The sequence below is a fragment of the Pseudonaja textilis genome, chromosome 2 (genome assembly GCF_049901715.1).
Source record: "Pseudonaja textilis isolate UNSWEBS1 chromosome 2, rPseTex1.2, whole genome shotgun sequence".
NCBI lineage: Eukaryota > Metazoa > Chordata > Lepidosauria > Squamata > Elapidae > Pseudonaja > Pseudonaja textilis.
In genome coordinates, this window is record NC_141991.1 from 78,637,199 (window position 1) to 78,651,148 (window position 13,950).

General features: G+C 34.8%; 1 protein-coding gene across 2 annotated transcripts in view; it reads left to right on the forward strand.

Moving 5' to 3' along the window:
• CDKL3 (cyclin dependent kinase like 3) overlaps positions 1–12,474 on the forward strand; it is a 38,867-nt gene extending 26,393 nt beyond the window's left edge. The window contains exons 8-14 of one of the 2 annotated variants that reach the window (XR_015741723.1): positions 1,125–1,278; positions 1,929–2,257; positions 2,761–2,854; positions 5,852–6,014; positions 8,501–8,598; positions 9,420–9,514; positions 12,402–12,474. Coding sequence is in view for 1 of the 2 variants with exons in the window: in XM_026696483.2 (XP_026552268.1) it covers positions 1,125–1,278; positions 1,929–2,257; positions 2,761–2,854; positions 5,852–6,014; positions 8,501–8,598; positions 9,420–9,455 (874 nt within the window). In the remaining variant the exon portion in view is untranslated. Of the gene's footprint in view, positions 1–1,124; positions 1,279–1,928; positions 2,258–2,760; positions 2,855–5,851; positions 6,015–8,500; positions 8,599–9,419; positions 9,614–12,401 lie in introns of those variants that run through there. The other variant, XM_026696483.2, reaches the window with a different exon arrangement.
• Positions 12,475–13,950: the final 1,476 nt, after the last annotated feature.

Sequence of the window (13,950 nt, forward strand, 5' to 3'; positions counted from 1 at the left end):
TGCTATTGAACAAAGTATGAAAAAAAAGTGAACACAAGTGCTGAAAAAAACTCTTTGAGTCTAACAGATACCTTGGAATGATGAAAAGCATAATCTATAACAAGAGAATGTCCCATCACCAGACAGGTGGTTGTTGTTTTTTTTGTAAAGAATGTATATTGTTAGAAACTTGATTCATCTTCTGTGAAAGAAAAGGAATCAGTGAATGAGATATTCTTAGTTTCAACAAATGGCTCACAATATAAACGAAATATGGAAGAAAGAAAAGCAATATATTTCAATAGAAAGGCTGAGAACAACAGAAGCAGGTTTTATTTCCTTTATGCAGAAGATGGGTTATGTAGCTATATTAGAAAGTTTACTAGCCTTGTCTATCTTGTCACCCAATCTTGCTTATCAAAGCATATATAGTTATAGTTTCGGATACAATTTTAGTAATTAGCTTGAATGGATGTAATGTATAGAAGGAAAGCTTGAAGCACAAGCCAGTGTGAAAGTCTTTTTTTTTGTAGACCTTTATAGTTTGGAATGTATTCATGGTGACATGATAATCTTAAGTATTAGATGAAAAGATTGAATGAATAGTGAATTTGTTGCAATTCTGTCTAGGAATTTGTTCTGTTTTTCAAACTTCAAAATAGTTTTGCTAAAGGGACAAGAAAGAATCCTGATTTTTAAATACAACACATAGCAGCAGTGCATAATTTGTCAAGATTGAAAGAGAATGGGAAAGTTAGCAAATATTTTGTACTGAGAAGTAAATATTTAATGTGGAACAATGAGCGCATCAACAGATTCTTAAAATCTTTTCCAATGAGGCCAAATCTATGATATAGAACATGTGTTGTCGTTTGTGTGCTTTGTACAGTATATTTGCTTAGTAAAGAGTGTAGATATACGTCAGTAACAATACTAAATACTGAAAAGAGTTATGTGAACTGTCTATTGCATTAATTTATCTATGAATTATGTACTTTATTTCATATATAGTAGCTTGGTCTCTAGAGAAAAGTAGGTGGTTGGGAAAACAGGGAGAACCAAATTGTTGTAGGGAATCAAGCAACTGGACAAGATTATATTTGCAATTGTCAGTGTGATGTAAGTAATGTCCTTTTTCATATCAGATTCTTACCAGAATTGAAAAGCAAATTACTACAAGAAGCAAAGCTGAGTTATCTTTCAAAATTCAGAGACAATAACAAAGAGATTGAACAAATGAAAGAAGAAAAGAGAATAGTTCATATTAACATATCTCAGAATGGTCCTGTTATTGTAAAGGTAAGAATGATTTATGATTATTTTTAAAAAATGTTTGATCAATGACACAGCATATAACATATATAAATTATCTGATGTAGCAAGCTCCAGAGGAGTAGCTGGCATGCCTTTTGCAGCAAAAGCTATAAAGACTTTTGCAACACCTATAAAACCAACAAGTTTATTACAATCCCCTGATGAGATGGATTTTGTGCAATAGAATTTTGATGCAGCAAATGCATTAGCTTTAAAGTGTTAAAAGACTTGTTTAAAGCAGTATTCCTGTAAAGAAAATATTCTCAATTATTTTAGTAAGACAATTCCACAATTAATAATCCCAGCATATTACTCAGAGAATGTTCATGTATTCTACTAGCAAGATGGTATTTTATCTATCAAAGTTAGTGTTCCATAGTTGTTGAATTAGTATTCTGGATCAGAAGATTATACAGTATAAGAATTACACAGGTTTATCTATTGAAACTATGAAAAAAATAAAGCAGGGTCTTCCTTATGTTGTTATTTCCAAAATAACTATTTTTAAATTGTGAATTAATATTCTGAAATGATTTGAACAGTTTCATTTTTTAATGAATTTCATAAACATGTTTCAGATTTTATAGTATGAGTAGATATATTTGCACAAAGTTTGAATGTATTACCTGTTCTAGGAAATGGAAAAAGACAAAAAGTCAAAGGAGATCAAGATCAAAGGTATTAAAGTGAAAGCGGGGAAATCTGAACTTTCAGAGTTTAAAAGAAATGAACAAGAAGATGCTGTTTCACAGTGGGTGACTTTGTCTCAGAATGCTCTCAACTTACCTCATGAGAGCAAACCCACAATTGGTGATGGTACCAGCTTGATAACAGTTGGCATTGATGCTGGTGGGATAAAGGATGAAGCTCCACAGACACCCTGTACAACAATGCCACGGATACATCCAAACTGTGGGAATCTTACTGGAAATTTCAGTTCACATTTCCTGTGTCCTAATTCAAGGTATGTATTGGGAAACTGAATGCTGGCCATGTGTAGGGGAGAGTTGGGTGGAGGATAGGAAAGGGTATTAATTTTTATTCATTTATTTTAGAGGATTTACAGGCTTCTCCAATTGCAACCAACCTGAATCAATGTTTTATTTCCTCTCCATAACTTGGATTAATACTGTACAAAATATAATTTTAATATTAAATTCATAAACATCACAAAATGAGATCCTGGGAATAAGAGTAACTTCCATTCCCACCAGCCAATCATTTCTGTTAATAGAAGGAAAACATCTCAGTCAACCCTCAGGGCTCATTTAAAGCTTTAAAGAGTAGGGTTTTTTAATTCATAGATTTAAATATAATGTGTTTGACTCCTTATTTAAAAATAATCTTTCCAGGATAAATTTTTTTGAAATGATTTTTGAAATATGTTTTAAAATTTCATTTTGGGGAAACATTACACTTTCAACTGCTTGATTTTGTATAAGAATAAATGTATTCTTTCTTTATCAGACTTCCAGAAAAAGCAAAAAAACGGCGAAGTCCTTGGCCATCAGTAGGACAAATAGGTTCAAACAGTCGTCAGGAAGATGGAGTTATGACTCAAGTAACTATAAAAATATGTATATTTTGTAAAATACTGTAGTTCATGCACTAATGCAATTATAAACCATATTAATTTCCAATTAATTTTAAGCTATGCTAGATTTGACAGAAATAAAACTTTTGTTTAAGCATGGTTTATAGCCCAGCTATAGGTAAAGAAGGAAGGAGGTTTATCCACTTTAGATATGAAAACTCAGCTGAGTGACTTTAGGCCACTCTCTCTTAGCCCAACTCACCTCACAGGGCAGTTGTCGTGGGCAAAATAGGAAGAGGAAGGAGTATTACTTATGTTCACTACTGTGAGATTTATAAGGTAATAAAGGTAGGATAAAAAAAATCAGGATGTGTCCTCTTTGGAGCTTACCTTCTTTGCAGAGTTAGGGTTTGCAGGCTGTATACCTTAAAATCAGTATTCCTGTTTGATGGTCTCATATTTGAAAATATTAAAAAAACGCTCTTATGCTCTTTTAAATCAGTGAGGAAATAACTTAAGCAAATCTGTCAATATCATGCTGCTGCCTTTTGTAGTTTTGATTTGCTGTAGAGGTAATCCTGATTTAGTGATTGCCTCTGACTATGACCATTTGCAGTTACAATGGTGATAAAAAAATGAACTTTGCAGCCAAAGCCTGCATCTATGACCTTCTCATTGTTTCTCAGTCACATTTGCCATTACACACAATTAATACAATATTGCATTGTCCTATACCTGACTTGTTTCTTTTGTTTTTATTTTTTATTTTGCCCCCTGGCAGGGCAAAATAATTATTATTTAAGCAAGCTATCTCTTTCTGAGATGCTTTTCTCCACAATGCAGTGGCATCTCCAAAGAGTGCTAACTTCAAGTTAACAAACCCAGCTCTGTGACCTTAATTAATTGATTGGAACTCTCTAATAGGTTTGCACTGCTGCCCAAGACTGACCAGACCCTAATTAATTTGACACTGAAGATTCTTTTGCCTCTAGGAAGCTGGCAGCTATAAGCCTGATAGGAAAAATATGATAGCTAAATATGAACCAGTGTGCAGCAGCAGCAGCAGCCAAAAAAGCTAACGCAATCCTAAGTTGCATTAACAGAGGGATGCAATCAAGATCAAGTACTAATACCATTCTATAAACCCTTAGTAAGACCACACCTAGAGTACTGCATCAGTTTTGGTCACCAAGCTATAAAAAAGATGTTGAGACTCTAGAAAAAATGCAGAGAAGAGCAACCAGGATGATTAGGGGACTGGAGACTAAGGCATATGAAGAACAGTTACAGGAACTGGGCTTGGCTTGGCTAGTCTAGTGAAGAGAAGGACCGGGGGGAGACATGATAGCGGTCTTCCAATATTTGAGGGGCTGCCACAGAGAGGAAGGGGTCAAGCTAATTTCTAAAGCGCCTGTAGGCCAGACAGGGAATAATGGATGGAAACTGAACAAGGAGAGATTTAACCTGGAAATAAGGAAAAACTTTCTGACAGTGAGAACAATCAACCAATGGAACAGCTTGCCCTCGGAAGTTGTGGGAGCTTCATCACTGGAAGCTTTCAAGAAGAGACTGGACTGCCATTTGTCAGAAATGGTGTAGGGTCTCCTGCTTAGGTGGGGGGGGGATTGGACTAGATGTCCTACAAGGTCTCTTCCAACTCTGATTATCTGTGAAGGGCTTCATCTGTGAAAACTGCTAGCACGTTCCTTTAGATGGGAATTCCCCAACTTACTCTCTTGTAATCCCTTCCTATCCAATTAATGCAAATTCCACCATTAGTTCTTTTCTTGCTAATTATCCAAGAGTGGGGAGGGAAGAGTAGGAAACAAGGGCCATAAGATTTTCCCTTTTACCCAGCTTCCTTGTAAGTTGAATTCTGGAAAATTTCCTCATTGTTTGGATTCACCTAGCTGTTTGGAGTCATATCTTTCTGGCAGAAAAGCAAACGAAAGCTGAAATCAAATGATGAGCATTGTTGAGGGATTGCTTTTCTTAACATCTGAGTTACTGGTTCCAGTTGAGGTTGCTAAACAAAGTCTAGCTCTGTTCGTCCCTAGTATTAAAGCATTCAATAGGTTCTGCCATTCTAGTATAGCCTGGAGTTAAGTATTCCAATTCAATTATATTCCCTTGTAAAACATTTACACCTTTTCAGGCTTCTATAAATGAGTAAGCAACTTAATACTAAGTGGATGTTTATACCTTCCTGGCCTCTGGACCATAGCTTGTTTCTATGATCTGAATTGGAAAATAAATAACTGTCACTGAGCTATGCATCTCTTCGGCTTTTTTGGTGGTCTGGTTACAGAGTAGGCTTATTTGAATGAGGTAACTGAAAATAGCAAATTTTATGGGAAGATTGGCTATTGAATTCTGACTCATAGCCTTTGGTGTGTCAGTTAAATAATTATTTTAGAGACATATGCTTGGAAACACGTCTCAAACATTATCTTGGCTTTCCCATTATCCTATTTTTTTTTCCAAAGGAAGTTGCTTCTTATTCTTTAGCAGATAAAATAAATAAATCTTAGTAAAATGTAAACCAAGCAAGTACTATAGTTGGATTTTTCAGAGACATAATGTTAAATGCTGTCAGTTACTAAAGCACAAAATATATTGATTTAGCCAAATAATTTTTAAAGAACTTCTACTTACTATTATAATGGTATAAATTTATTTGGTAATATAAGCTTTCCCTAAATAAAGGGAAAAAATTTAGTATGTTACATCAAAGGCAGAAATGAATAAAAATAATTTTAAAAATTAAATCTAATGAATTCTCATAGATGTCTCCCAAGAATAGTTATCTTGCATGATTATGGTCAATTTCTTATATTTCTGATTAATTAATTTTTTAATTTTTAAAAATTATTTTTGATTTTTTAAAAATGAGGTTTGTGGGAGGCATCTGGTGGCGGTGTATATACAATTGTCCCCTGAAGTGTTGAGTTGCTGATTTGATATAATTTATATTACAATCATGGTATAGATGTTTCCTTGGATGCATAATTATTCCATGTTTAGAACCAAATGGACAAAGTATCCCTGTATGAAAGAGCTGTTCAAATTGATCAAATGGTGAACATAAACAGGAAGAAACGCAACATTTCAAGATGTGAGAAAAGAGAAATTCACTTGCCAGAACTAAATACAACAGGGCAACAGAAAGAATTGAAAGCAATGGAAAGTATGTTAGTTATATTCTACAGGTCTTTGTGAATGTGTTTGTGTATGTAATTGTAATGCTTTACATCTGAAATGTGTATGTTTAATTATGGACTTTAAATATGAAGTAGCAGTACATAAGATTCGAAGAAATAGTTCCCCAAAAGTTCATTGACAGCAGTCTTTTTGCTTAGTACTTAACTGGAGTAGCCTCTTTTCTTTGTAAACCAGTGGTGGGATTCAAATATTTTTACCACCAGTTCGGTGGGCATGGATTGGTGGGCACGTTTTGCATGTGTGCACATACTTTGCATGCACATGTGCACCAAACGTGCACTTTGCGCAGGCGCAGAGGCATTCTAACTCACCTTCTGCAAGCCTTCACTCTCCCAGTCACTTCAGCAGCTGCCGTGCAGCACTCTTCTGTGCCGCGCAAAGCAGCTGGGCTTCAAATTCAGAGGATAAAGGTGAGCATGGGAGCCTGGGCAAGTGGGTGGGCCCAACAGCAGAGCGGCGGAGAGAGCCAGTTTGGACTCCACTGCTCATCGCTGCTACCGACTCGGCAGAACCGGGCCAAACCGGTCGAATACCACCACAGATACAAACCAAATCCAGAAATTACTGAAACGGGAAGAAATCCAGCTATTATTACCGTACAGTTATGGCTGGCTTTAAGTGGCAGCCATCAAGCATATTTGACCCCAATTCAGATCGAGCTTTAGCCTTTTATATTTTTCCATTAGAAGCATTAGTTGTGGTCCTCGAGTTACAACCATTTGTTTAGTGACAGTTTGAAGTTACAACAATACTGAAAAAAAAGCAACTTGATAGTTTTTCACACTTAACATCTACTACAGAATCCTCACGGACATGTGATCAAAATTTGGATGTTTGGCAACTAACTCATATTTATGATAGTTGCAGTGTACCAGGATCATGCGATCCCCTTTTGCAAGGTTCTGACAAGCAAAATCAATGGGGAAGCCAGGTTCACTTAACAACCATGTTACTAACTTAACAACTGCAGTGATTCGCTTAGCAGCTGTGGCAAAAAAGTCATAAAATGGGGCAAAACTCACTAAACAACTGCCTCATTTAGCAATAGAAATTTTGGGCTCGATTGTGGTAATAATTCAAGGACTACCTGTATTGTGTAAATGCCACCATTTGCACTTATTTCTGTTTGATTTTTTTCAAAGATCAGATTAAACAGTTCTTCTATGTAATGCTGCTTTCTCCAGTTAAAAAAATTAGTTCCATTAGAATATTTTAAGTATAAATAAAATATTAAAAGGTAAAGTTCTGAATAATTTGGCCACAAGATGGTCAAGAATGTATATTGTTTTATTTTCTTTGAACTGGAGAAATTCAATAACCAACTGAGAAACTGCTTTGGAACCCGCTCATTTTCTAAAAAGGCTTGCAATACATGAGGTAGGGGAAGAGAAGAATTACTTTTTTATTGGTGACATACCTTTTGGATAATGCAGATAGCAAATGCACAGACATTTCTCTAGCCAAGTCACTGTCCCTCTAGAGAAATGTAAAACTGAACCTGGAAATAGAAGTCAAATCATACTTCTATGTTCACTGAGGCAGTACATGTCTATAAGCAGTAGATAAGCAAACAAGCATCCAAATAAATAGAATACAATATGCGTGTGTGTATATACAGTATGTAATGTCACACATGTTCATTACATAAGGATGTAATATCTGTTGCTGCATTCAACTTCAGACCTATTCTGAAGAGACTAGTGGCGTGACTGGTCTCTACTGACATTCCCTTCCACATCTATTTCACTAATAAATAGTGGACATGAAATTCTACACTCTATATGATTTTTGTTTTCAGTTGCTTTTTTAAAAAATAACTTTCTTGGGCCATTTATTTTTAATGCTAAGCAGCCTGAGGAGCTTCAAATTTGGACCAGATGCAGTGATTAATGTTGCTTTTCTGACAGGTATTACGCTCCTGCGAATGACCACTTTCATTTATTTTTCATCATATAGGCTGAGGTCCTCATATATGTACTGAAAGCTGAACTAAAATACGAAAGCAATAAACAGATCATTTTTCCTTTTGCAATCTTCAATGGTTTTGTTAGCTATTGAGCTGTAGATTTTCTAATATTTGCTTCAGAACAGAAATTCTATATTGGTTGTACAATTCTATATTGATAATTTTATTAATTTTATGAAGATGTAAAATACAAAAGAAAGTGAAATATTGGGAAAATGAGAAGGAAAAAGGGAAGAGGAAGAGGTGTAGTGTAAAGGGGGAAAAAAGAAAAATATTGACTTCCAACTCTTTTTAGCACATTAGAATAAGATCATGTCATTACAGCCACAACTTTTTACTTTTATATACTTAATTAGTAGCCATTTCTAAAACAACTACCTAATCTAAACAGCAAAACCCATAGTCGGTATCATTTTTTTTTTCAAAAAAAAGGAAAGATTAAAAAAAAAGTGCAATTCTAGAAATAGTTATTTTTTCTTGTAAAGTCAAACAGGTAAGGGTGCTGAAAAGGGAGTCAAAGAAAGCTGAAATATCCAAAATACCATCTTTACAAAATCCGGATCAGAATCGTGACAAACAAGAAGTAAGTTAAATTTCTCTGCTGTGAACTTCTAGCCATATAATAATGTGCTTAGTCTATTAAAATTGATTTAAACTTCCTTGTCTTTGTATATGAAGTAATGATAACAACTCATAAAAATTAAAAGTCCAGGGAAAACCACAATCCCTTTGGATGATTGGGAGGATGGAATAGAATGGGAAGGCATGTGATATCCATTTCAAATGACCCAGGTGTGGTTGATGAAAATGTTGTGAGATAAATTTACTGTTGGGGATATTTACACTGATGGTGGGCTGCTGGGCAGGTTGCAGTAGTGATAGGTCAGAATGGTATATGAATGATCCTGTGGGTGTCAGAGCCCTTTATTCCCTTGAGAGGGTCTTGCATTGGCTTCCTTGATTGCATACCTGAAGCTGACAAAAGAAAATTCACCCAATTCTTTTTTGGGGTTTTTAATAAAACAACACTGATGCCCAGATTACTTTTGAGGTAGCAGAATCCTGAAAATACCAGAAAATCTTGCTCTTTCACTCCCATGTTCCCAGACCTACTTGGAATTCCTTTGGTCAGTTATTGTTTGAATGGGGTTATGAGTAACACTTGCATTCTTTGGTCTGTCATTTATGAATACATAAAAAGCATGATTTCATGCTGCATAAGGAATGCTAAAAATGTTTGGAAATTTTATTGCAATGTATAACACTGGGGTGTTTGGGAAGAAGATTGGTGTGCACTGCCCAGAGTTATTTTTTATAAAATTGGATTAATAAAGAAATAAGATCATTTTAGTGAGCTTCTAATAAAAGTCTTGTATCAACTAATTTTATTTTTGTAATATTTAGAGCACGGGAAATTCAGGAAATATGCAAAATGAATGAAAAAAGCCAAGTTTTTCCATGTAACAGCATGCATCTTGGGAAGATATAGAATGTCCGGCGTAAGACATTTGCTTTTCAATTAACTTTTCATTTAAAAAGTGCCATGGATAACCCTGCAGAACATGTGTAGATCCTCTAATAAAAGTATTTTGAAATGCAAGTCACCAAACTATTCATTTTGTATGGAATTATATAGTATATTTATAGATCTGCAAAGCAGAGCTATAATCAGTTTGTTAAATGTTTGGGGAGTGCATACGTTGTTGTTATTTTAGTATAAGTTGTATTGGGGAGAAAACCCTTGCCACCCAGATGTTGTTGATCTACACTTTTTAATAGCTACTGTCTGTATGTCCATGATCAGGGATGCTGGGAACTGTAGTTCTCTAGATCTTGAGGAACTACTTGTTTCCATACTGCCTTATGTATTCAGCCTGGAAAATTATCAAATTATTTTGTTATCACTTTGTGGTGAAAAATAAAAGAGAAGAGGTACCATAGTTTTCACAGAAATTTCAGCATTGTTGATTGATCAGGGATTATCCTGGGGTAACCTGCCTAAGTATATATACACAGTGCTCATACTAGGACATTAGGGGAACATTTTAACATTCAGCTCCACATAAGCACACATAGAATAATCAAAATTATACCTAAGTGCCTTTAGTTCACCAGCCCTCACTCACATTGCTAGCAATATACAGTTCTATGAAAAAATATTCATCCATTGTTAGATTTTTATAAATTTTGCATATCTTTGCCAATGGATGTTATCTGCTGTAAATATTTTAATTTTGGTGTTATGTTTTCTCTCAGAAATAATTATTTGGAAGCAATTAATAGCAAACGTATGCAAAAAATTTAACAATGCAAAAGGGGATGAATACTTTTTAGCTTTTCACTCCTCAGGTCCATGCCAAAAATGGCATTGCTAAATGTGGCTACTGCTAATAAAGCACACCAGACCATTGTATAAGATAATAGGCAAGGATTCTAGCTTGTGGAATAATTGTAGCTTATCTCAACCACAAAAGATAACTTTGGGCAAGGAGAAAACTAACAAAAACCATCCACAAATACAAACATTTGGAGCCCAGGACAACCCTTATCATAAACTTTTAATGCCTCTAGCCGTTAGCCACCTTCCCATCTCTGGTTATTCACTGGCTGCTAATATAAAACATCTCCAGCTTATCCTGTGACTTAATTTGCCTTTGAAATACTAATGTCTGAGTCCCTGCCTCCTGTATTTCTGGGCATAATTTCTGCTACTTATTATGAATGAAAAAGTAGTGAATTTGTGAGTAAACCTAAGATATTGTAAAATGATTTGCCCAATGATAATAAAAATGTCATGCTGAAATATTATACAGTCATGTAACATATATTTTATATATAGTAGTGTGCAAAAGTCTTAGGCCACCACCCACTTCGTTGTTTTAGCAAGTTTTTAATGATCATAATTATTGTTTAGCCTTGAATACCATATCTTGAATATCCAGTTTGCTTGTTGGTTTCCCTTTGAGAGCAGCCTTGCTGATGCAAAAGTATGATTTTATCTCTGTCAAATTCTGTGATCCTTGACATTTTAACTGGAATGATGTGATAGAAAGTTGGCCTTATTTGTAAACTTCCAATGAATTACACTCATACAACATGGTGTATGTAATCCTGAAGCATACATTATGGTGCACAAACCTGATGTAATAGACCTTTCTGCACAGCAGTCATTTTGGCATGACATAGTAGGATACCTACAGGTGTTAGCAATGGCAGTAGTTAGGATTTCATTCTATTTAGGTTTATAAGGGCCAAGTGCCTGCTTTGCTCAATTGTAAAGGGAGGTCACACTATATACTTATCACTTTGGCCTATGGAAGCATTTTTTTCTGTTTTTTCCTGTTTTGGATTCTGCACACAAATTTCCTATATGTTCTGGTTTTATTCTAATAAGGAGACTTAATTATATATGGTGATTATACCATTGTTACAACAACAAATCTAAATATGACCTAAGACTTTTGCACAGTACTGTACATAATCAATTTTTGTGATAATGTCTGAATCTGAGTAAGCAAGCACCTAAAATGCCGGGGAACTAAAATAAAAACCCTTCTCATTCTGGTGCTTATTTTGAGAGTAAGGCAGTTTACCAATTGTATCATTGGTGATGTTAATTAAGGGTACACTGTAGCTCTGATATACAGTATTTGAATGCATTGCACAGGCAATGGAATATGAGCCCTGAAAGCATAATCTTGATATTTAGCACAATCAAAATATGGAGAATCAAGATAATATATAATTGTGAGGCAAAATATTCAGAAATGGGTTTTGGAAACGGCACTTTGAACTATTGCATGGTTTATCAAGATATCTATATATGCTAAAAGATGTAAAATCGCACAGTTAGAAATGATTCTTCAGATAGTGATAGAAAGTAAATATTAAATACCTGTTATGCATCTGAAAGAAAGTAAGAACAGGAGAAATGAAGAGAAGGATAATTGCCTTATCTACACTGTATCCAGTATTTATTTATTTATTTATTTATTCATTCATTCATTCATTCATTCATTCATTTGCTTTAAAGGCGGCTCAACTCCAGATTTGGGGAGCTCATCATTAAAAATGGGAAAACAATAAAAATATATGCCCATTTTGTTTCCATCAATTTGACATAATCAGGATTGTGCAATCTGATCAATGCAGTGTTATTAATAATATGTCTATTGCTCTAATGACTATTATATGGAGAAGGGCCATTGTGTCAAAGCAAGTGGGAAAAACAGCATGAGCTGGAGTACCTTTTGATTAAAAACAGCCATTACATTAGGAAATACAAAGTATATTCTACTTCAAACTGATAGAAGTATTTTTTTATTATTCATATTGGTTGGTACATTTTAAATGCTCTGCTAAACTGTTTTTTATTTTATTTTTCAGGAGGTCAGAGAAACTTACTATTAATGCAACACAAAGTGAATGAATGCAATATATATATATGCATGCTGCAGGACTTTTTCCAAAATAAATATATACAGTAATTCTCATTTAGCTAATTAAAAATATTTCAATGTGTCTTGTACATGTCATTGGCAATAAGCTGAATTTCTGTGGCTGTTTATTTGCAGAGGGTTTATTTGCAACTTGAATCAAGGATCATTTTTAAAGAAACAAACACACTGTCGCCTGTAAAAATAAAACAAAAGGAAAACCTACAAGTGTATCGGCTGCTAAAGAATTCTTTCCCTTCCTCCACAAAGGCAATCAAGTTAGACATACTCTTACTCAAATACACACCCCAAAACACATATTTTCTACAACAGCTGATCAGAATACCACAGCAATATATGCCTGAATTTTACTATTATCTACTTTTTATTGCTGTTTTAATGATTACAAGTAACGTACAAAAAGTACTCTAGCAAGGCTCATTCAATGTCATTAGTTGCCTTGTGTAATGCTGTTATAATTCTATAAAATAGTAACAATTTTCACTTGGTACTGGTTTTTGAACATTAATTACAAATGCTATTTCTCATTTTTAACTATAAAAATATTGTATTTTTATATTGACACACACACATAGATACTGGGTTTTTGGACATTAATGACAAATGCTATTTCTCATTTCCAACTATAAAAATATATATTTATACTGACACACACACATATTCAAGAAACAAGATTCCATAAAATATAATCATGTGAAAAAGAAAGAACACCCTCTTTTAAGTTCTATGGTTTTATGTATCAGATGTCAGCGTTCCAGAAAACCTCAACTCCAATAACTCCGAGACAGACATCTTCTCAAAGGTTCTTTTTATTAGAGTAGTAAACTGGCACATCTGGGAAATCCCAGATCTGAAAGTTCCAGGTTTCTCTTCAATAAGTAAAAAATTACAAATCCACCCCTTACACCCTCATTGCATCACATGCCCCAATCACCATCCGTCCCAACTTGAGACGTCCCCCTCAACCACTCCTAAGCCAGGTGCAGAAAGAACATGGCCTTGACTTAGAAGAAGAATGCTATTATGTCTAACCATATATGCTCCAAGAAATTCCCCCCTCCCATTTCCCCAGGCTCAAGAATGTGGCAGTGTGGAAGTGTCTGGTGCTAATATGGCTTCCAAAGCTGACAGGAGGACCCAAAGGTGCTTTTTCAGGAGGCATCTGGACTTCCTTGTTTTTTATTTTGAAGGCATTTCACTTCTCATGAGAGAAGCGAAGTGTCTTCAAAAGAAAAAATGAAGTCCAGTTGCCTCTTGAAAAAGCACCTTTGGGACAGCCATGACTTGGATGACTGAGAATCAGTCTTATGTATCAGGACATAATAAAAATCTGCTCCTTAGCAATTTTTATAAGTAGGTAAATTCAACCTGAGATGAACAACAATGCATGATATATTATACCATGTCTTTTAATTTACAAAAAGAAAGCCAAAATGGAGAAGCCATGCGAAAAACTAAGTACATCGGTACTGCTTCCA